Source organism: Chiroxiphia lanceolata, chromosome 1 (assembly GCF_009829145.1).
Source record: "Chiroxiphia lanceolata isolate bChiLan1 chromosome 1, bChiLan1.pri, whole genome shotgun sequence".
Taxonomy (NCBI): domain Eukaryota; kingdom Metazoa; phylum Chordata; class Aves; order Passeriformes; family Pipridae; genus Chiroxiphia; species Chiroxiphia lanceolata.
The window spans coordinates 112,455,225-112,479,675 of record NC_045637.1 but is presented as its reverse complement, the minus strand read 5'-3'; the positions used below and the strand labels follow the sequence as shown (position 1 = coordinate 112,479,675).

The 24,451-nt window shown below is 41.8% G+C and overlaps 1 protein-coding gene across 1 annotated transcript in view; it reads left to right on the top strand.

Annotated features, from left to right (window-relative positions):
* Window positions 1-4,558: 4,558 nt before the first annotated feature.
* Window positions 4,559-24,451, top strand: part of SH3BP5 (SH3 domain binding protein 5) — a 52,708-nt gene continuing 32,815 nt past the window's right edge. The window contains exons 1-3 of the mRNA XM_032696719.1: window positions 4,559-4,693; window positions 6,791-6,853; window positions 17,028-17,156. Coding sequence (XP_032552610.1) covers window positions 4,613-4,693; window positions 6,791-6,853; window positions 17,028-17,156 — 273 coding nt within the window. The 5' untranslated portion in view covers window positions 4,559-4,612. The remainder of the gene's footprint in view (window positions 4,694-6,790; window positions 6,854-17,027; window positions 17,157-24,451) is intronic.

Below are 24,451 nucleotides of genomic sequence, written 5' to 3'. Positions count from 1 at the left end.
CTTGCCCCTAGCGCTTGGGCAGAAGCAAGCTCTGAGGGCAAGCATGAGCAGAAATTTAAATGTAAGATGAGTTTTGGAAAAACCCCAACTCTTCTTTAAAATCCATTCAGAATCTACCATTATCAAATATATGTAAAATTACACTATCCATTCCCTTTGAATTTTACCCCCTAAATTAACTACAGTAATTAGGATGTTTCCTCAGGCAGTTCTTCACTGATGCATACTTCTTCCCAGCTGATTTTATTTAAAATGCAACTTCTAGTTCCCCAATGGCTATTCAGAAATGTAATACCTAATCTACAAACCATCCTCCAAAATGAGAGAGAGAATTCCTCTCTGTATTCCTCCCTCGAAGAACAGACATTTCAGTCTTTCCTCTGCCAAATGTTGTCTGTACACTGAGAATTTCCATGGAACAAAAAAAAGAGATTACCTAGTGACTTCCCCCAAAACTATGACTGTAGCAGTGCTCTTGGCCAGAGCATCACCCTTGTGCAGGAGTTTCTGTGCTCCAGGATCTAATGTTAATGATAAGGCTTGTACCCCAAATGTTTGCTATCATGTCACAACACAGAGGTGTTGCCTGTTGCAATTGAATTGGTTGTTGAAGCAACTTGGATCACGGCTTTTCCTGCACCAGAACCTCTCCTTGTGCTTTTTAGTTGAGCTGTGCCATCTCCAGCACAGCTCATGTTAAGCTGCAGCCCAGCCTGACAGGTCTGGGCTAATTTTCTGCTGCGGCCACTCTGGAATCCCATTAGTGAAAGAGCAAGCTGTTTCTTCCTGCCTTAACTTCAGAGTGCTTTGTTCAAATATTGAATACTTGGGACCAGGGTTTTGAAATATTGATACAGGAGAAAGCACAGACTGTCTCGGTCAAGCCTCGTGCAGGCTTTACTCAGACGCCTTGGCGCATGTAGGACCTGTGGGGGAAGCGAAAAGGTCAGTATGACTGGCTTTCTGGGGGTGGGGTGAGGTTGGGGAGGTGTCTGGCTTTTAACTGATTGTGTAGGAGAGATTTGCTGGGATGAGATCACTCATGATTTGGCAAAGATAATACCCACATGCCATCATCTGGAGTTGACTTCTTGCATAGTGTTGACTTTAAGTGGAACACAGAATAATAGACTCACAGAACTGTTTGGGTTGGAAGGGACTTTAAAGATCCCTTCCAACTCTCCTGCCACAGGCAAGGATGCCTTGCACTAGACCAGGTTGCATAAAGCTCCATCCAACCTGGCCCTGAACATTTCCAGGCATGGAACATCCACAGCTTCTCTGGACAACCTGTTCCAGTGCCTCACCACCCTCACAGTAAAGAATTTCCTCCTAATATCTAATCTAAATCTACCCTCTGTCAGTTTAAAGCCATTTCCCCTTGTTCTATCATTACATGCCCTTGTAAAAGTTCCTCTCCAGCTCTTTTGTAGGCCCCTGTTAGGTACTGGAAGGCTGCTATAAGGTCTCCCCAGTCTTCCCTTCCCCAGGCTGATCAACTGTCTCAGCCTGTCTTCATAGGAGAGGTGCTCCAGTCCTCTGATCATCTTCATGTCTCTCCTCTGGACTTGTGCCAACAGGTCTATGTCCTTATTTCGAAAACCTGAAGACTTGCTGCAGTAATCCAGTCGGGGTCTCACAAGAGCAGAGCAGAGGGGGAGAATCACCTCCCTCGACTTGCTGATCACACTCCTTTTGATGCAACCCAGGATGCATTTGGCTTTCTGGGCTGTGAGTGCACACTGCCGAGTCACGCTGAGCTTCTTGTCTGTCAACATCCCCAAGTCCTCCTTAGGGCTGCTGCCAATGCATTCTTCTCCCAGCCTTTATTTGTGCTTGGGATTGCGCTGACACAGGTGCAGGACCTTGCATTTGGCCTTGTTGAACTTCATGAGGTTCCCACAGGCCCACCTCTCATACCTGTCAAGGTCCCTGTGAATGGCATCCCTTCCCTACAGCCTGTTGACCTCACCACACAGCTTGGTGTCATTGGCAAACTTCCTGAGAGTGCAGTCAAACATGAAGCCTGCCAATGTGATGTTCAGGATTATTCCCTGGATATTTGCGAGGTTCTGCTGCCCTTTGCATGTGACAGTGGTTTCAGCCAAAACTATTTCATGGGGAAGAGCAAAAATGGAACATGTAAATAATAGTCTTGAGTCTTTTATTGATAACTATGTGTACTGAATAGTCTCCTTTTCCCTTTTTTGTCAAATCTTTTCTGAAGGCCACTTTTCTGTTTATGCTTTAGTGATGTTTGCAGTGATGACAGACATATGATGTGTACATTCTTCGGTGATTTTATTATATGTAAATCTTCCCAGTGTATTAATTTGATATAAAATGATCTCAGTGGCCTCTGGGCTCTGTTAGAGATTTCAGAGTTGTGGAGAAAGGGGCTTGTGTATCCATACCATCTCTTGCACTACACTAAGCTCTGCGGGCAGCCCTCCCAACTTGCTAAATCCATGGTACGACTGAGGAACGAGACAGCTTGCTTTGCCTTGATAGTAGCAGATTGATGAATTTGGCTGGATAGTTTTTCAGCTGTAACAATCACAGGAATTGTCATGGTGGCAGTGGAAGAATGGAATCCTTTGTGCAAACATCACAGACCCCTTTGGGAGAGCACGTCTGTGCAGGAGCATTTCTGTACCACAAGCAATGGGCAATGCTTTGTGTGACATTGCTGTGGGTCAGCCTGCGTAAGTTTTGGAGAAACATGGCATAGCTGTAGTGGCTGTTTTACATAGCCTTGTTTTCTAGAAATGAAAGGGATAACAGCAGGATTGCCAGCATTAACTCTTCCACGCGCAGCTTTGTGTTTTCTGTGCTCTTTCAGGATGATGAGAATGTTGGACATTTGACCACTACAGTCTTGGCATGAGCCACAGCACACTAGGGATGAGAGACGCCAGGGCCCTGGGAACCTCTGGCTGTGTGTACACATTGAATTCCCTTAATGGACAGCAGTAAGAGTAAACACTTGGCTGTGGCTGATTTGTTTTTGTTTTTGGGTTTTTTTTCCTTCCCCTTTACTTGATTTCTTCTGCTGTGAGAAGTGACGATGTTGCAAACAACCCATCTGCGTTTTTGCAACACCTCCTCTGTTCCTTGATTATTTTAGTTTGTTGGTGTCACTTTACATGTTTATACTATTTTCAAATGTTTGTGTCACTTTCCTCCCATCTTTTTCTTCCCCCCCCTCGTTTGCTTTATAGTGTTTGGAAGAGCTTTACTGCTTTTCTTTTGCCTCTTTTTTTACCTTAGTTACCTTAGGAATGTGAATTTTTATCTTATGCTTTGCTGAGATTTTTTTCACCTTCAGTCTCATAAAGGAAGTTTCTTTCTTCACCACATCTAAACTTTCATTTTATTTTTTTTGTTATCTTTTGAGGAGCTTTATAACAAAAATAGGGTTAAATCAAAGGTGGAGATATATTCTTCATCTGTTTGAAATGACTTGTTATCCTCCCAGAGGGAGTGAGGAAACAGTTCAGTGTGGCTGGTGTGAATTGGGGAATGGCCTTGGCTCAGTCAGTTGCTGCTTCTTGTCTTGTTTTTCCTACGTGGGTTGCTTGGTCCATGTGCCTTGGTGGGACTGTCTTCTCTGCATCTTGAGGAGGCAAAAGACAAAGCATGTTGTTTTTTCTTTTCAGCATCAAGGGAGTGTGCTGTTAACCTCTCATAGGGGTTGCTGTGAGAAGGGAAGAGAAAGTAATTGCTTAAAATTTTATTTCTTTGCTGCAGACCACAGAAGGGGTTTCAGCCATGCCTGAGGCCAGTGAGGTAAAGAGATGCTGGCGCCCATCCCTGCTGGTACACTTCTTGTCTGAAGGGTTGCCCACTCTTTTCCCATTAGTGTTTAGGTACCAGTTTGGGCACTGCCCCTGTGATTAAGGAGACCCTACCTGGAAATGCTCTGCTAGACAGGGGCCATGCATGTACATACTATCAGTGCTTCTTGCAAGAAGTTCCTTTTTACTGACAACAAAGGAATGTGTCTTCAGTATGTCTTTTGCTGCTGCATGCAGTAGCTACAATAGTTGATTGCCTAGCTGCCACACAGTAGAAACCTGGGTTTCATTTGAATTTTCAAGGTTGTTGAAAGCGTCTTCAGTATTTTTCTCTCCTCCCTCTCTCTCTCTGCTTTTCTTCTCCATAGGCATGTCAGCCTCCAACAGAGCTTGAAAAAGAGGAAAGAGGAAAAGAGGGGCGAGGGGGAGAAAGCCAGCAAGGTGTTGTTAGCATTTCCCTGCACCTGAAACTACTCGTTCTGGTTTCACGCAGTGCCATTGCGGGGGGCGGTGGGGGGGGACGGGACCGCCGGGCGAGCACCGAGCGCGGCAAAACCCATAGGCTTTGGCATACCAAAAAAAAGGGGCGTGAGGAAGGGTTTAAAAAAAAAAAAAAAAAAAGAAGAAGAAGGAGGAGGAGGAAACCCCGCAATTTTGCGCCGGTTTCCTCGTTGCGGTGCGAAGGCACAAAGAGACGGCGGGGCGCTGTGGGGAGGGAGGGGTTCCCCCCGGAGGCGGGGCCGGCCGCGGAGCCGGAGCCGGAGCCGGGAGCGGCGGAGCGGGAGGCGCTGCTGGAAGCAGCAGGGGCCGCCGCCATGGAGCCGGGGGGCCGGCGAGGCCGCCCCGCCGAGGAGCCACCGCGCCCCGAGGAGGAGGAGGTGGACCCCCGCATCCAGGTGAGGGCCTGCCTTCCGGGGGGGGGGGGGGGGGGGGGCAGGAAAGGGGGGGCTGAATTTTTTAATTTATTTTAATACGTATGTAACGTATATAATGATTGCATAGAATAAGGATTGCCTTTTATTTTGTGCTGCATATGTTCATATATATATATATGTATATATGTATATATATATATACACATCTATAATTTTTTTCCTTCCCCGTGCCGGGCGGCGGTGCGGAGCAGCCCCGGGGGTCTGAGCTCCCGCCGGCTGCGGGGGAAGCGGCTCCGGGGCGCCCCAACCCTTTGTTACCCCCGGCATCGCTCTGCGCCGGGCTCCGTTCGGCGTCCTTCCTTCTCCTCCTGCTGAAATCCCCCCTCCCCTTTTTATTTTTGACCGTGACGGCGTGACCTTGCTGGTGGAACAGGGCTGGTGCTCAGAAATTCGTAAATGCGGGAAAACGTCGATTTTTTTAATTATAGGCTTTATTTCTTTAAAAAAGGAACGTTAGTGGAATATGGTGTTTCCTCTATGAATGCCTTTTGCGATGATTTTTTATTTTTGCATGGTTTCTAAACAAAGCTTTTCTCCCCCAAATTATGTCTTGACCAATAGCCTGGTGCAAACTTCAGCACGCTGTGGTCCCCCAAATGAAATGTATTTTTAGGTCTCTACAGATTTATGGCTTTTGCCTCCAGCATTGCTGGGATTGTTTGTCATGAGTGAATATAACGTGTGTACATTGCTGAGAGGATCCTTGGCGTAGGTCCCTGCTCGCTGTAATTGTCATTCTTTTCTCCATCATGAGCATTTCTTTTTCCAGGGCTGAGCAGAGCAATTGCAAAATTCACAAAACATGGTTACATAGAGCGAGGCCCTCAGCCAAAAACTAGCCTGTTACTGCCCTGATTTTGAGAAGCTAAGCTCAGTTGGTGCCTATTGATATAGTTTTGTCCTTAAGTTCTTCAGCTTGCAACGTGTTTCCATGTACGTGATTTGCTCATTTTTGGCAAAACAGCGTTTTTGTTAAGTTTTCTGTTTGATTGAAAAATCAGGCTGCTGTGTCTGCTTCCCTGACAGCTGTAAGGTTTTTAGCTTTACAGTAAGAGACATTTAGGTAATGTTTGTATGAGTGTCATTTTTGGACAACATGGATACACAAATAGGTATCTTCCAAATCCTAGAAGCGGGAAATGCAATCTAACCTCCGAGGATAAGAGAGCTAAACTGTTGCAATTAATTCTTTTCTGGTTGTAACCAGAGTCATTCTTGTAATCCAGTGGGAAATGGCTCAAGTGACAATCAGTTTACAGTGTTCAGTTTATACTGCTAAACACTTGAAGGCGGATTCTGTTACACTGGTTCACAATTAGATAAGGTTTGAACACTCCTGTTGAAATCATAGGATCTCACATGGAGTAATATGTTGCTCAAATAAAGAAGGCTATCGGAGTCTGCTCCTCAGGGTTGCTTTTTGTGGTAAGAAAGTACTTAAGAATGAGCTTTATTTTTACAGTAACTTCATTCATGCCAACACCACCTCTAGTACATATTTATTCAAGGGATTTAACACCTTTGTTTTTGCTGTTAAGAGATCAAAATCTTGGCACGAAGGCAGGCTATGTAAACATAATCGTATGTCCCATTGACTGGTTGTGTAGTGAAATGGTTTGCCAAAAATCCACAGTAAAATGTCTCTCCTGCTGCAAGAGCATTTCTTATCAATTCTGTGCATTCACTGCATGTCTCCTGTGATAGTACTAACTTGGTGCTAATCCTTCTAGGGTGGGTGTGTCTGTCTCCCTAGTACCTCGCAGATACTGACTATACTGATTAATAAGACAGAACTCACTGTAACTTATGTTTATTTGTAATAGTGAAGAATTAGCCAGAACAGGAAATGTATTGCTTTTCTGATTATTTTTCATATAAGTAGCAAAGTTGAAGACCAGTGGCAAAGTTAAACTAAACATCTCAAGGTTTCCTCTTTTCACGGAATTTGTAAGCCACAGCCCTTGTGAGCTTTCAGTGGGGATGCTGAATGAGCCTTCTCAGACACATTTTATCCCCAGGTTTCTTAATATGCATCTGACTTTCTTTTTTGCTTTCTAGGGGGAGCTAGAAAAACTGAATCAATCCACAGATGATATCAATCGCAGAGAGACGGAACTGGAGGTACAGCATTTATCCTTTCATTTTCCTTTTGTGCGTGTTCGATTTTGTGAACAACAGAACAGTATTTCTGAGTAGGTTGCCTCCTGAATTGTGCATCCTGTGGTAATTTGGCTTCAGGAGTCTGGTGATGATTTTTTTTAAAGATATGAATTGAGCTAACAGCTGGAACAGAAAGGGAGAAGGTTGAGGTATGCCGACAGTGTAAATCTCTCACACCCCACCACTCCAAACCTTATTTTTAGGTTTTGAAACTAAGCTTAGACAAGTTTTATTTTTACAAGTCACTGTTTTGAGTTTGCATTCTTGTAATTATAGACAGGGAAAGTTTATTTGATTAAGAGGGTTTTACCATACAGCTGTCTGCCAGGATCTTCACTTTGGTGGCTGTTTGGTTTTTTTTTTAGCTTGTTAACTTTGCCTTTTTTGTCAGTACTTTCTGAGCAAGGAAGGTAATGAAAGAAAGTTGGAGGAAAAAACCTCTTTTTACAACTAGGAAGTCTTCTTGAATACTTAAAAATCTGATAGAAAGTTCTGAAGAAATTGTTTCTAAATCCCCAAATTTGAGCCTCAGCTACTTGGTAGTCATTCTGGAAGGCTCAGCATGATTGATCTAATAATGAAGCAAAACAAACTGGCCTACTCGTGTTTCTAAATTTTCTTTTGTTTGCAAAACAAAGAAGATATACTGAGTGGAAGTGTAAGATGAACATGCTGCTAAATAAAAACTGGCATAAAATACGACTTTGCATCCTAAATAATTTTGATACCATTACAACATTTTGAATACTGTATCAAAACATGCTGAAGTTGCAGTGATGAACATACTGAAAGAGTACATATATAGATGTACTTCTGTCTGCACCTTCAAAATATCAAAGTCTGTGTTTTGTTTTATTGTATGTGTGTGTTTTCATGAGATGGATACCTGGAGCATGGAATGATTCCTGGTAGTATTTTAAAGTACTGGAGTATCCACTGGGTGCACTGAGCAGAAAATAGTGTTATGAACTTCTTTGGAGACAAAGCAGCCTTGTCGTCTTTTTTCTTCTTCCCACTTGTTTGCATTTTCTGTCATTTGTGGCATGCAGATCATGCATTTATTGGAAAAAAAACGTAGTGGAATGGGAAAATATTTGTTATACCAAATTAAATGATATTTAAGCTGTGGAAACTATTCAGTGTCACTAACTTGATTTAAATTTTATGAATGGACTCTAAAAATCAGTATGCTAGTCTGCAGCAATACCAATTAAATGGACTTCAGGACCCTTTATATAGATGTGTTGAAGAAAATAATCATTATATTTATCTTTTCACTCTCCTTATTTCATGCTGAGGTACTGAAATTGAAAGGTGGTACTATGGATAGTTGCCTGGATTTCATTAATTTTGTCATAACCCTTCAATGAGACCATATTATGAAGCAGATGGAATAGTAATAATAATGCAAAGGTGTACTCATGAAATAAGTCCCAGTGACTTTAAGATGGGATTTTACTGCTTGATTAAAATTATTCGTGTGTTCAGGTGTTTGCCTAGCCAGCAGATTTGTCGCTGCTGTGTGTGTGACACATGCTGAGGTGTAAAGGCTGAAAGGCTCCTGGATATATAACTGTAAATAAAAGAGCAGTATTTCCACATTAGCTTGATCTCACATTGTTGCTTATTTTATGCATTTTAATAAATACTAAGTGTCAGATAGTGCAGAGATTACATGATTTCTGCCTCTATGTCATTAAATGTTTACTGCAGATCTGTCTGTGGTACGTACTGTAAGCAGTCTTTGATGGAATTAAATTGAAATATCATCAGCAGTATGCCTTCATGAATGTTTCCTCTTCATTTTTCATCCAAAAATCTTACTGGATTGAAGCCAGTTTGTGGTATCATGCAACTGCATAATTTCTAATGCGTAAAGATTTTCATTACTTTTGATCTGCTTAAATTTTGAGGACAGCTGCAGTCGGATGATGTAAGCAAGGCTTAATTTATATACATGTTGATAAATTCATTTTAAATGGACTTAAGACTTTCCTACAGGAGCCCCACAACACCCAACACTCATGGTTAGAAGAATATCTCTGCATTCATACTCTGAACAAGAAAAGAAAGCTTTGCCAAGCAGCCTTAGAGGGTAAATCCAGAGTTGGGAAGGAGGAGTTTAGAACTGGGGTCATTCTACTTCAAAGACTTCCAAAATCCATGAATTCTGCTTAAAATGTGGGCTTCTGGGAGAGCCATGCTGTGTTTGCCTTTGAAGATTTACTCTTTTGGCTGTTATTAGCTGTTTTGGGTCCTTCTTGCTACCCCTTCCTAGTTTGTTGTGTTCCTGCTATTGCAAGATATTTCATTAGAAGAAAGATGTGTGTTGGTGGTTTTTAACCAGACAGTGGAGTTATATTTATTCTGATTTGCTAGTATCATTTTCTTCATCTTTTCAGTATCTTTAATGGGAACATAGATGTATCATTATGCTATTTACAGCACAAGATGCTGACTGCCAGCTTCCTGTAGCATTACTTTGTGGTCCATACATTCCCACTGTTGATTTTTTTTTTCCCTCCAGAATAATCTGGAAGAGCAATGAAGTGTTTGAGTAGAAGGTATATTTCTTTGAAGGAGGTTTAGAAAAAGACACCCATGTTTTTGACTCTCTGATAATACCTTGTGGCATCTGAGTTTTGCAAGGCTATTCTGGACTTCTTGTGTAGCTTTGTGTGAGTTGCTTTAAATGGGACTGCTGACTGTCTCCAGTTCCCATTAAATGGAAAAAAAGGCTGTTAAATGCCTCTAAACCCCATGCTTTTGTTCTTGTTGTGCCTCAGGTCTACATGTGTAAAATGGAAGTAATAGTGCTGCTTTACCCAATGGAAATGTTATGGGGCTCAATTCAGTAGAGGCTTTTAGGATTTTGAGACTGCACTGTCTTGGTGTTGCCAGAGGCATGTCCATGTTTGAATGATGTAGAAAATATTGGCATCTGCTGATTACAGAGTTGATAAAATGGGGAATTCTGTTTTAAGTTGATCAGCCTGACTTTTTTTAAGTTTTGCACTGAAACTGCCATGTGATCTGTTTTTAAGGTGACTGGCCTGCCTTTTTTTATCTTTTAAAATAAGTTTTGCACCCAAACCACCTGTGAGAGCAGTGGATATACATGCATGGTATGACTTGGACAGATATGTTGAAGTTGGCTACATCTATTCTTTTACTCAGAAGAATTACTCATTTTTTGCTCTTTTGACCTTTCCTATTAAACCCTGGAGAAATATCCTGACCTGATGATGCTTGCAGCCTGTTCAGGAGTTGCAGGGCTGCTAAAGGGCACTGAGTAGCTGGTAGTTATATGTTGCGTTAATGTATTGCCTGTTAATGAATCTTTGATTAGGCTTGATTTAAAATCCATAATGCTGCTCATACTAAGTGCAACGCTGAGTGTTACTGACACAGCAAAAGGATGATAAGGGTCCTCTGAGGGATATAACACTTGGCTTCGCTAATGTCCCTGTTTATGTTTGAAGTGTCTGTGAAGAGGTGGGGGAAACATCTTGCAGTGGAGATACAAGTATGCTTTGGCCAGATGCAAGTTAGAGCGGCGCCTTGCTATTTGAGCTTTTTTCCTGTTTATTGGAAATGCATCTCCATCTGAACTCGCATCAGGAGTTGCAAATGTACTTAACAAATATTCATGACTCACCAGTCCAGACAGCTTATACATGGCTTTGATTGGCTCTTGAAAGTACTATTCAAATGTAACAAATTCACCCAGAGACCCTCTGGCAGCATTGCAGGGAGGGGAAATGCAGCACATACCATTAAAATTACCACTGGAATCCCAGCTATCCCGAATGTGGTTTTTGTTAGAGAGAGTTTTTATGTTGCTCGAGCTACGAGCTTGCCAGTGTTTGTTCAGGGGAGATGGCTGCACGTGGAAAGTAGAGCTGAACAGTGCTGCTTTCAGCCATGCTTGTCATAAGAGGGCCTGCTTAGGATCCTTCTCATGTGCTTGCCTAGATCCTCTAGTCCTGATCTGCAATACTTGGTGTTAATTTTGGTCCTGGATTTATCATAAAGGTCACCCTGGGTTAGTGCTGGGTAGAGTCAAAGGGAAGGGGTGTATCAGCTGTGGTGCTCTTTCACATGTGAGCTTTCTCAGCATTTGAACCCCTCTCACACAGGGAAGGACTATTTGTCATGGTTTAACCTCAGCTGGCAGCTCAGCACAGCAGAGTCACTCACTCCCCGAGGGTGGGATGGGGGAGAGAATCAGAAGAGTGAAAGTGAGAAGACTCGTGGGTTGAGATAAAGACAGATAAGTAAAGCAAAAGCTGCATGCACAAACAAAGCAAAACAAAACAAGGAATTTATTCACTGCTTCCCATTGGCAAGCAGATAGAAGTCCACCAGCTATTTAGAATTGCTTCCTCCTTCCTCAATAAAATACTTGGGTTTGGGGTAAAACTCAAGCTGGTGATCCTGTCACATATAAGAATTTTAAGCAGACTTAAAAAGAAAAATAATCATCTTTCAGATTTTAGAGAAATGACCTGTGAGTGGCGGGAATCTCATTCTGAGCATGCCTGCTTGGCATCTGTCTGTAGAAACATCCGCTAACTTATCGTACCCCTGTGCAGTGTTTTCCGGTGTTCACAAAAGAATACACAGATAAGGGCAAAGCAGCTCACTGGCTGGTGCTCCTCATGGTTTTTGGGCTGTGATATACATGCATGATGTATTTGTCCAGCACTATCAACAGAAATCTTTCCATGTTTCTTAATAATCCACTTGCTTCCATAGGAAATGGCTCCTGTGTGCAAATTGCTTGTTGTTTTGCCTTGTGCTTTCATCCATGGATGAGTAAGGAAAAGCTCCTTCCTCTGCTATGGCTCTGGAAAGATTTTGTCACCCAAGTGGGTTTTCAGCCTGAGGGAGGAGGGGTTAGGCAGAGAAATCTTGTTTTGAAAGGAGCACGCTGTGCCCTCCTTGGCCCGCTTTCCTCTCTCCTATGAGAACCAAAAATATTTGTAGTAAGAAGTATTTGCAGTCTCAGTTTGTAACTGTCTTCAAGCAGGAAGTTAGAGCAACTTTCAAATACCAATTTTCTGTTTTCTCAGATCGCAAATTAGTAGCTGCCTAAAAAAAAAAATCAGACCTTTCCCCATGCTTAAAAATTAAGCAAGATACTACTTATGCCCTTCCTTGCACTTTGTTTTTGAGGTTTGGTAGCCAGCCTGGTTTACTTGAACTGCTCAGGGACCAAATAGATGTTAAAAATGTTTTTAACCAATTTGATGCTCTGAAGGCAGATTTCTGAGCACAGCATATGCATCTGTCTGGTGTGTATGTATGATGCTGATGCTGTTTTAGCTTGTAGGTCTTTGTAGCAGAGAAGATGGGTATGGATACTGCCTCTTGGAAATAGATGAAACCTGTCCCTCAGTCAGCAATTTAATTTCCCATGCACCTCCCAGGCTGTTTTAATGGCTTGTCAGAGGTTCTGGACACCAAAATGGCAGAAAGATCATAGGACAGTCTTGTAAATGAAATTTAAATGTGTTTGGTACTAAGATGCTTCATACTTGGGTGATGTGTTAAGTTCATTTTGAAAAGAAAATTGTTTGAAAATACATGTTTCATTTGATGGGCAGAAATAGTTATTTGCCTGTCATCTGGCACTGAACACCAGCTCATCACCATCACTCCTGAGGAAGGGAAACAGGCATGCTTTGGTCTCTGACAGGTGCAGTGTAATGGGAAAATTGTATTTTAGTTTTTTCCTGCAGTTAAGAGTGGATCTCCAAAATGCTCCTGCGTGGATGGCCTGTCCTTAAGTGTGATTCCCTCTTTTGGTGCAGTATCAAATAGTTGCCCCACAGCAAGTTACTGGAAACAAACTGTGCTTTAATAATGAACTATTGCAGCAAAAACATATACAGGGTAGAGGTCTGGCATGCTCCCTAAGACAGAACTAGTGAAATCTGTTTTGAGAGAAAAGTGCAAAGGGTTTCCAGGAAGAAAGCTAGTGAGTGTGGAGCTCTTACAGCCGTAGAACAAGATGTTGAAACTTAAACTGCAGCTGTTCATGAGGTACACTAGCAGGCGTAGCACTGAGAGCTTGTGTATGACAAGCACCTAGGTAGTGAGAGTCTAGTTTTAAGTCTGTAACCTTATGACACACATTGAGGATAAAATGCCTTAATCGGCTTTTGTCCAGCTTGAAAAAGGTTTGTCATCATCTCATTTGAGCAAATAGAAAACATTGAAAGCTGACTGGCTGGCATTTTCAATGTCACCTTTTTGTTTGTAAAATCAGCAACAAGGTATTCTTAAAAATAATCATGGAAGATTAGCAGTGAACAGAGGGGAAAATATGGTTTAAAAATGTTTCCTGGATGTTTGAGATGTCTTTTGTCAGTTGCATTGCTTTTGTTCGAGTGTATCTGGTCTGTGAATATATTCTATTGCAGTGATGAGAAAAACAAAGCCATGTGCTTTTAAAACAAACAAACAACCTCCCAAAACCTAAAAACCCACCTAGAAATGGTGAGTGTGATGCACAGGGTTAGTACCTAGGGCTGCTTTTATCAATAACTAGCACTTCTGCTGGGAAGGCACTATCTTTCAAGAAACTGAAATACAGACACTAGGGATTGAGAACTGTGCTGGAAAATTTGTATGGCATGTGCTGTGCTGTCTTGGTTCTGCTCACAACAGAAAGTTGCAGGGATTGACGTATTTGCCTTTCTTTATTATCCGTATGTGCTAGATAAAGGTCTAAATGAAGCAAGACTTTGGCAGTTAAAAAGTAACTCAATATAAGTTAACTTGTATGGAGGAATACCACATCAGGGGATTTGATAAGTAAGTTGAAAGTGGTGTGGTTGTTTTCCTAAGACAGATGTAGGGCTTACCTTGTGCTAAGGACCGTGGATGAAATGCAGTTCCTGAGCCTCTAAGCTTTTGACGCGAGTGTCCTTACAGAAAACATCATTAAGAGGATTTATAGGTTTGAACCACTTTACATATGGGTTGCAGTGTCTCAATGACAGTAACATAGAAAGCCAGACATAAAGCAGTGAATTAAATCGATTTCCAAGTTATTGTCTTGACCACAGGCCCATTCTTCCCGTGAGCCACAGATGCACTTTTCATGCCACGTAAGTGCACCAAGCCCAGTCCTACTGGTGCAATTGCCTTGGTACTTCTGACCTCCCAAGTTTCCCGTGACGAGTAAAAACAGCTGCTGCACCTGTATTTCTTACTCAGACTTCCCCAGGGTTACCTGCCAGGGGAATTTTGCCCTGTCCCAGGGGTGATGTCTCTTACAGATGCTCTGCCAGCATGTGGCAGGGCCGACACATGGAGTATGGCAGGGGGAACCTGTGACCCTGCTCACAGGAGATGTTGCCATAGCTCCCAGATAGGAGATGCAGTCACTGAGCCCATGAGAGCTGAATCAGTTCAGATTGAGGAGGCTGGGTGGTGTGAATGCACTGAATTGCCACAGGAGCACATGTGGTGTAGATGTATGATGTGGGATCATTTGCTTTTGTAATGTAGTTGGGGCTAGTGGAGAGTACTGTAGTGCAGGAGAGGGCATGTGTTCGGCATTACATCTTGTTGCTGTGTCTGAAGGAGATGGCTGGAAACCTTTGGTAGGGGGACTGATCCCAGCAGAGAATGAGCTTCTGCTTATTCTCTCATGCAGAAGGCGTTGGAGCCTCCAGGCTTGTGTTTCTGACAGTCAGGAGCCTGAGAATAAATGTCACTGAAAATAAGTCTTGTGGTGGATGATACAGATGTAAAGTTCTGGGGTGTTTCGGTTTTCATTATTGTTCTTCACTGGAAGAAATGAGGATGGTCAGACCTAAATAAGGCCTCAAAAGAGGAACCAAGCATGCTTGGGGTAAAATGACAAACTGGAAGTTCACACCAGTATATTTTTCAGCTGAAGCTCCCTGTTCTGAGTAACTAACTACTGTGCGGGGTGGGACTGGGCTTGTGGGCACACATGTGCTTAACCATTTGCAAGACCTGTGCCTCAGGTGCCAGTTACAGGAGTAGTTACAGTTTAGTAATTTGTATCTGCTTCATCTGAGTTAGTGGGAGATGAATAGGTACAAATTAATAGTTGCTGTTCATTTGACCGCTCTGTCCTTGGTGGTTTTTGTTTGTTTGGTTGTTTTGTTTTTTTTTTTTTAAGCTCTAAGTAGAGACTAGTCATCTTTTTCCTACTGGATAAGACTGTACACGATTATTACATGAATAAATTTGGGGTAGGTCTCTAAGCACAGATTTGTAGTGATGGTTTCTTTGTTCTAAGTGCTTATCTTACAAACGTGGGAACTGAATTTTTTGATGAATCACTGCATAGGGCTTTTTTTGCTTGAACTATTTGCTTTGCATAACTAGTATCATAATATGTAAGCTCTTACAAAAAAAGTAAAAACAAATCTTCAGGCTCACTCATTTAGAAATGAGCTTTTAATTCTGTTCCTGCACTTACAGGAATATATTTTTTTTTTTATTAAATATACTTCAGTACGTAATATTTTTCTTGCAATACAGTCATCATGCTTGTAGCCTTATTTCAGTTACTTGTGAAACTCATTTTGAGCAGTGAACCATGTATCGTCCAGTCATTTAATTGGAAATATTCAAACTCCTCTCACTGAGAAAATCACTGACTCAGTGCATATTGTTTAAATGATACATTTCAGGCTTTCACTAAGCAATGAGATTATTGACTGGATTTAGGTTAATGAAATAATAAGTTATTGTCCCTTTAGTTCTCCATTTTTGAACTTGTTACCCATTTGAATAATTCCTTAGAATAAATTAGACTACCTTAAGAATCCAAAGCTATTTGCACTGAACTAAAATATTACCGATGCTGTTTCAGGTTTTAGATAACACTAAAAAGGAAGCAAGGAAGCTTTTACAGAAGTATCTCACTTTTTTCTGTAAAAAACTAATGTGTCGTTGCATTTTTTTTCCACTTTTGAGAGCATAGTGGCAGGTTCCAATGTATTTTAAATCTTCCACTGAATAAAGAGTTGTGCATTCTAGAAATCCTCAACAATAATGACAAACCCTTCCTGAATTAGGGCACTTTTTCAAGCCAGCTGCTTCCTGATAATCATCATGTCACTCCAGCAGTCTGCATAAATGCTGCTCTCTAATTAGAGTTACAAGCCTTGTTGAGAGCTCACATGGCCCTTCTTCTTCATCTCCTTAAATCGTGGGCCAGGTCCCAGCCTGAATTGGCATCACTCTGCAGTAGTTTAGTGTATTTAGAATCCGTGTTGGTTTCTGAGATTGAGATCAGAATCACTTTGCTTACAGGTGTGGACATTTCAATGGAGCAGAGAAAATATTTTGATTGCTTTAGCTAATAATTTAAGGAGGGCAACTCGTCCAGTTTAGAAGTGGCTGGAATTCACTTTTCTTAAATATAGTAAATACTAACAATGAAATGGAATGTAGGTGCCCTTAGCCATTGCTACAAACTGTAGCTGAAAAGATGGGCTTTTATGGAAGGGACTCCTGCTATGAGAACCTGGAACCTTTCTGCTGCTATCAAAGTAAGTAGGGTGTGTTTGAGGAGCTGTCTTGAAAATATACCATGTGGGAAGTGTCCAGTTCTTCCTGTAGAAAGCATCCTCATTTGCATTGTGAAATGGTTCTCTGAGGGGACCAGTACTAGGGGCGGACATGCTAAGGACATGCTAATGCCAATTCCAGCTGATTTGCCAGCCTGCTGTGGGAATTTGGCCTGCCTGCTAGCATTGTGTGTATGAGATGTCTTTACCATTGAACTGCCTCTCAGAACTTGTTACCCTGCTGTTCACCTCCTCACTGAGTAATTTGCAAACTATTCCTCTCTGAGAAACCCTGCCAGAGGTGACATCGAGAACAGACAGTTGTAAGCTTTGTGTAAGAGCTGTCTCTGAAAGACACTTGGTGTCTGGGATGACAGCTTTCAGATGCAGTTCTGGGTTCTTCTACTGAAGAATTCTGGCTTAGTCCAAATGCCATTAACTGTGTTGAATGTGTCAGCTTATGTGTGAATCTGAAGAGGAACCTGAATAAAGGTAGGAACGAACAGGTAGAAATAATTTTTGAAGTTCTAATCTGTCTTTGTCCTTTCTTTCCTTTCTGCATCATTTTGAAGGACGCACGCCAGAAGTTCCGCTCTGTGCTGGTTGAAGCAACAGTAAAACTGGATGAACTGGTAAAGAAGATTGGAAAAGCTGTAGAAGATTCTAAACCTTACTGGGAAGCTCGAAGGGTGGCCAGGCAGGTAAGAACTTTTACCTTACAAGCTTATGCTGGTAGTTGGAGAGCACATAGTGATTGCATTGCTTTCCTGCTATTAATAACACTGTAAGCATATACACTTGGCTGATGCTGGTCTGTGTCTTCAGTTGCATGTCAGCCATGGGAATTGATGGCAAAAGTGTATTTCTTCACAGCCGCAGCTGCACATGTTCTTCAATCCAGGAACAACTACAGCAAACACAGTAGCAAAAGACTAGTTCTTTTCTCCTCTTGTTATCAATGGTCTTTCAGAGCCCTGTTCTTTCCTATCAGTAGTTGTAATTATTTGAACATATAGTGTAGACTTTGTGTTTCTGCTTTTTCTTCTTGCTTAGCAGCCAAATGACTGCAATTGGAAGCTGCTAGGAAAGAGGCTGGAGTAGGGCAGATTTGGGGAAACCTGCAGGGTTTGGTGCTGAGTAGGCTGTGATGAAGCTAAATGTGGATATAAAGTTCTGGGATGAATGTGCTAAATGTGGCTCTAAAGCGTTTTGGTCTGGGGAGAAGCTGACCTCTGCTTTCTCTACTGCCATCAGGACCTTACCTCCCTTTCCCCACCCACTACTTGGTTATTGACAGGCCTGTGTGGCTGAGGTGAGGAAGGATGAGGTGCAGGAATAAGGGTGTGACCTGCTGGCTGAAGGGAAAGCAAGAAAGCTTGTGAGATATCAGGCAGCTTCCCATTTAGGGAAGAAGCTGCTGAGTGTTGAGTGTGTGGTGGCTTAGGCAGTGCTTCTTCTTGGTGTCTGTTGTGGGGTTTGCTGGTATCTGAGGCTTTTTGTTTTTTCCCCAAGGGGAGACTGTTCCTGGTTGCTCTTTGTGTTTTCTCTTGAGGCAGGTAGAGTCAGAAAGAACTGCGTGGAGCTGCTGCTTCTGTGCTTGGCTGGAAGGATGTGTGAGGTGGTGTCTGTGGCTGGGTAGCCAGGATGTGATTGTGTTCAAGGGGAGAGTGAGAGATGGGGTAGCATGTATGAAATACATGAAAATTACAGAAGGATTTTATTTGAGGAAAATAGGTAAGAGATGAGGCTGAGGGATGAGAAAAGTCATGTAGATATGTGCCAGATGGCACAGGGTAAGAGAAGGGGAGAGAAGAGAATGCATCCTCAGAACAATGCCCAGGAAAGGGAGGCATGAACACAAACTTCATTTGAAACTTGATGAAGCAGGAATTGGGTTGATGGGATGTGTCATTCAAGATAATATGCGAGTATGTTGATGCTTTAAATTGCACAGCATTGTTTTAAAGCCATTGTCTCAAGTGATGGGGATGAAGTGTAGGGCTTTTATGCTTAATCCTACAGACTAGTAGTGCAGCAAATAGATAAACTCTGCTTCAAAGCACAGTAAGTAGAGTTATCTACTTATCTCTACCTGCTCTGAAAGCAATCCCTGCTCATGGGGCCTATGGTGTGTTGATGGGTGATGTGCTAGAGATATACCAGTAGTGCCCTTAATAACAAAGTAAAGTACAATTTGAAAAAAAAAAAAATCCCCAAAACCCTGCCTTGAGCATGACCTTATACTTCTATTACTGTAAATAGCTATGTAAGGCACAGCATGCATAGGACTGCAAGAGTTATACTTGGAAAAGTCAATGGTAGAAAAGCGTACTTTGCAGTACGAAAAAAAAAAAGTCCATTGACTTTGAGGTTTTTAACATCAAACACTGAGAGCGATGAACTTTGCTCTCTGTCCTGAAGTTGGCAGCCCATTATGTCCTGGAAATGTAATTTTGTATTGTTATGTTTTTGCTACCCTTGAAATCCATTCAGTCATTCTGGTTCAAAGGTGCTTTGCAAGACCGAAAAGAAAAAGAAGAAACCCAAATCAAAGATCCTTAAATTAGTAGAATTGCTGCTCTGGTATTGGGCTTGATAGAGAGAACCATATTTTTCTCCCAGTCCATTCTGTCACTAGCTAGGTTTAAATACCATTTATCCCAGATCTGCTAATTTGCCACACACTCAGTTTTCTTTTAATTCCTTGATAGAATTTTATTTTAAAGCAGGAATTCCCCTTCTGACTGTTCATTTCACTTTTTTCCACTTTGTGTTAGGGAGCTGGTCATGGAACAGAGCTCCCTGGAAGATGGTCTCTGGTTTCCCTTTGTCTCTTTGTCTAATAAAATCTTAAAATAGAAAATGTGAGGGCCAACAGGAGTACTAGCATTGAAGGACAGCGAATCTATCTGGAAACTGGGAAGATTGTAAAGATTAGTATGAGACATCAGTAAAGCATCTGCCTAAGGAGTTTTTTTAGTTTTAATTTAGCCTAGAAAAGTTCCATTTATCTGGGAGCAAATACACTGTATTAAAGCAGGGAGAAGGGCTGAGTAGATAGGGAAACGTGAAACTGGAGGAATGTACTAGAATATTAACATAGTAAGATGCCAATTCCCATCTTTCTTTTTACTTTTATTTGTAAAACTGTAGAGAAATGATGGCAACAACTTTCTATTTTTTCCATTTAAATTTATAATAACATCTAGCCTATGAAGAATTGTCTTCCTCCTCCTGTCTTTACAGTTATTTTAGAGCCATTAGGCTGCCTCCGAAAACACAGGCATAAGTTTCTTGGAGGCTGAAACAGCTTTAATTAAACAGTAAGGGAAATATGCATGACTGTACTTGTAAGGGAAAGGGAAGTGTAAGTTCTTGTTTGTTGTTCTCAGTAAAGGGAAGTAAAAATATGGCCTATAAATTGTAAGTCTTTTGGGACTAAAGAACTGCATAATTAATGACATTTAGTTTGGCAGAAATGCAGGAGTTATCCAGAGTGACTTGCATGTAAGATGTCAGTTGCAGGGTGAGTTACCTGATACAAGCTGCATTAAGTCACACTGAGGAGCTTACTTTCACTTGGCACCAGCATGATTCTCTTTTGGAAACACCTGTTTGATCTATTAAGATAAAACTCAATAAAAAAGGTATGAGGGCAGTGACATGGGGTCAGCGAAAAACAGGTCATCAACTCAAGTACGACACTGGAGAAGCTTTAGGACCTTGAGCCCTTTTGTCTACCCACCCTTATCCCTACTTTTGCAATCCTGTCTTGGCAGAAGATGGGGAATTCAAAACAAATTAACTCCCCCGTGCAAAAGTCCTGTAGCATCTTGTTTATGTAATGTTTGCCAAGAGAGCCTCGCCTTGGCCTATCTCAGGGTGAAACTTTGTTTTAACAGAACAATGGCCCTTTAGCATTAAGGTTTGAGTACTTTGCCCTCTGAAATAGTGGCACGGTGAATCAGGATGCTGTCTGTTGGCACCAAAGCAGTAATATTGGGCTTTTGCTGAGATTGAAGTGAGAGCTGGCTAATACTCTTGCCCCAGTAGTTTTCTGCCAAGACAACTTTGTTGTGATTCCTCATCTGGTACACCAGTGGGCCTTTTGTGTTGATTGCAGGCACACGTAACTTTTAGAGCATTTTGATTCAAATGTGTTGTTTAATGAAATTTTAAAGTATTTCTGGTGCAAGAACTTTTTTGTGGTTTGCATGTTGTCTTTTCACGTTATTCTTTAACTGATACCATAATGCCCACGTTTAATGGAAGAACCCTGGCATATAGCAGAAGATTGTGCATGTACACAAGCAGTGACCACATTGCAACAATATGAAATTCCTGTAATCCTGAAGGTGGTCCAGGTTCTAAGTGTTCAGAAGATCAAACTTCCCATGTCTGTTTGGTGTGGGTGTTGGTTATTTTCTTTTCTTTCTTTCTTTTTTTTATTTTCCACTAGTAATCCTCCTCCCTAGCTGACTAGTCAAAGAATTAGACTTTTCTTGCCCAAAGGTAATGGGGAAAAAGGGTGAAGTTGCCAGGAAACATTAATAATGTAAACAGAAGTCTTGAGCCTCTGAAGTAAGGAGTGTCTTAAACTGTTGACTTAACATTTTGGAGGGCTGGGGCTATAAAGTACCTGTGCAAGAGTGTTCACAGTAGTGTCTGAGCGAGTGATAGAGCTGGGAAGTGTGTTACCTCCCCAGTGACAGCATGTCCTGGGACTGGATGCTGTGCAAAAGCAAGTGTGGTCTGTTGCATAAATCACTGGGCTGGTAGGAGCTGATTTTGTGCTCCTGCATGGCACAGATAAATGACTTCGTCTCTCTCTTAGTTCCAATGTAAAATGAAGCTGTCAAGCTGCTGTGAAGCCGAGTTCATTAAGCGAAGTAAAAGCACTTTGGGGTCATCGGGTGAGAGGTGCCATCAAAACGCTGTTATCTGTACATCATCACTTGTGAAGCCATGGACAAATTGAACAGGAGAACTTGCCTTTCTGCTTTGCTTCTGATGGAAAAAGAATCTGATAAAAAAATGTGTTCTCACCCCCACAAATAAAACAACCCATGCATTTGTAGTGACCCTGAACTGAATAAAAGCCCTGGGAGTATTGCTTTTAATTAAGCTTTAGCATTTTTTGACTTGTTTTTGGTTCTTCTTTGTTTCTTTGTTTGTTTTTGGTTAGATTTTTTTGCAGGGTGAGGAGTTAATATTTTAGTCCTCAGTATTGGCTCAGATTGGGAGTAGGTGAGGATGCTTTGCTCAGCTTTGGTACTGAACTTGTTTGGTACCAAACCTTGTTCAGCTTTGTGATATTCCCTTCATCTCCCCTGTCTCATTTAGGTTTGGCAAAAAAGTGTCAGAAAACTTGTTTCAGGCAAAAATAGATGAAAGATCTATGCTAGGTTACATCTATATGTATCTCTTACTAAGGGACCTATCTGTACCATGTATTCATACAACAGTATGTTGAAGGATATGCATGTTCTGCTTCCTCTTGAGTCAAGTCTTCCTGGTTTGATTTTACGACTAATTCTTCTTTTCATGTTGTTGGCATACTTTCTTAAGCAGCACTCTTTTATCTCAAAAGGCTTGGAAAAACACACTGGAATCAGTATGTACAAAAGGTCTTCCCCATTGATGTCTAGGCATATCTGAGAGGAAGTGCAGTTGATTGTGTTCAGCAGAGACAGCTAATCTGTCCCATTCACTGCAACTTTTTATGTAGTAGAGCCCTTTCTCTCACCTCACTAATAATCTTTCTCTCATGTAATATTCTATGCTGGATTGCCACATCTGTGTGAAGAGATCAGCTGACAGAGCAAAGAATTATAGGGGATGAGCCTTCAGGTATTCAGATCCTGGGTCTCCATTCTGCTAGTCTTCATGAAACTGAGGAGAACCCAGTTAGCAATGGGAAATCATTTCCTCTCTCAAATGTGAATTTTGGTTGGTTTTGACCAGTGGGATCAGAAGTTAATAGCGGACACCAGTAGACCAAGGTGGATAGTTAGCTTTACCTATTGAAGTGTTTAGTGTCTAGTCTAGGATAATAATTTGGGCCTTTAATCACTAATTGTAATCAGGGGTGGGAGGTAGATGCATGTGAAAAGTGTTCTGATATACATCCCTTCTCAGATGCAAGGGAGTTCAGGCATCTCATCTTGGGATGTTTAGCCATTTGAAAGTTGTCGGGTGAATCCTGCACCAAGTGGTTCAATGAATCTTACATCCAAAGTGAATCAGGATCAGAAGTAGCTGCTATAATCTTGCAGAACAGGAACTGAGGAGGAACTGAGCCACTTGATGGTGAAGGTGGGAGGAGTATAAGCAGATAAGCACACTTCCCTAGTTGGAAGAGTCTTCCTCAGCAGATGAGACTGATATCCTTCTTTGCAGAGATCAGGACTGCAATGCCAGTAAATGAACAAAACTTTCCAAAGTGGCCATGGCATCTCATCTTCTAAGGGTTCAGCTTGAGATGTCTGAAAGTAGCAAGTATGAAAGTTACAGATGGTAACTTGCTTAGCTCAGAAGACAAAAGCTTTTTAAATCCATGTAACTTGGAGGTTCAAAACTGCCAATCACCCTTAAAAATTAATTAGGAACTGGAAACTATGGTCTTTCCAGTGTCAATTCCTGCAGCACCCAAGTTTCCCATCCAAATTTGCTCAGTGAGTGAGAACTGATAGGATCACAGCACCAGCTGTCTCTGTTGTGGAAAGGAGGGCAGCATTGAGTGTGGATGACAGCTCCTGGATCCAGTTCCAACAGTGGTAAATATTCCTCTGGTTCCTAGCCACTAGATGTGTTATAGTTCAGTATATTTACTTCTCATGTCATAAGGAATCTCCTTTTCCATCCTACTTTTATCAGCTGAAGTCCTGATGCTCAGGTTTAAGACAATAAGGAGTTAAGACTGATTTGTGTTATCTGGTAAGCTTATCTTGGCAAAAAAAAAAAAGGTGGAGGGAGAGGAAACTTGAGAAGCAAAAATTAAATGTCAGCAGAACTGTGACAGACTTGCATTCCTGTTTTGCAACTTGCCATGGAGCTAGTAAAAAGCAAAATTATTGGCACAGTTACAGTGGAACAACCAACTGACCTTTCCTGGCTGAAAGTGTGTTTCTGGTTAACTGTTTAGAGACCAAATAACTATCATGTGAATTCACATTTTCAGAGGAAGGAATACAGAAACTTGAAAATTAACTTTGACAAACCTTCTACAAATCCTCCCAACTGTTCAAGAAAAAACTCAAAGACCCAGAGTACTTGACTGCTTTCCTTGGCTCTAGTTTGGTGCTGTGTTATTGTTAAGTAATCATACAACCGTGAAATGGTTTGGGTTGGAACGGACCTTAAAGATCAGTTAGTTCCCACCCTGCTGCCATGGGCATGGATGCCACCCACTAGATCAGGTGGCTTAATGCCCAATCCAGCCCAGCCTTGAACGCTTCCACAGGTGGGGCATCCACAATTTCTCTGGATGACCTGTTCCAGTGCCTCACTACCTTCTGAATAAGTAATTTCTTCCTGACATGTAATCAAAATATCTCCTATTTTACTTTAAAAGCATTCCCCTTGTCCTACCAGTAGGACTTTTTTTCTTTTTACATTTTGTATTATTTGTATTTTGTATGGATGTTGCTCCTCCAGCTGTTTGCAATAACCAGTCTAGGCTGGCAGTATAGGTTGTGTCGTTTGTGCTCTGCTTGTGCTGATAGTTTGCCCTTTTAACTGGAGATGCTGTGTGGCAGCTGCCCTGGTGGCTCTTGGGGAGCCTCACAGCACTGTGAGATGGAGGAGGGAACAATGGCTGGATAAGGAAGGTGGGGTTAATGGTGTGAGAAGCAGCTTGCTCCCCAGGTCTGTAAATATGGAAATTGCTGCGATTTTCTTTTTAGATTACTTGTGTTGGTGGGGTGGAGAGGTAGGGGAGCAGCTCCCTTCCTGAACTGGGACTTACTGTTAGTGGTTGAGAAACTCGTCTGTGGGA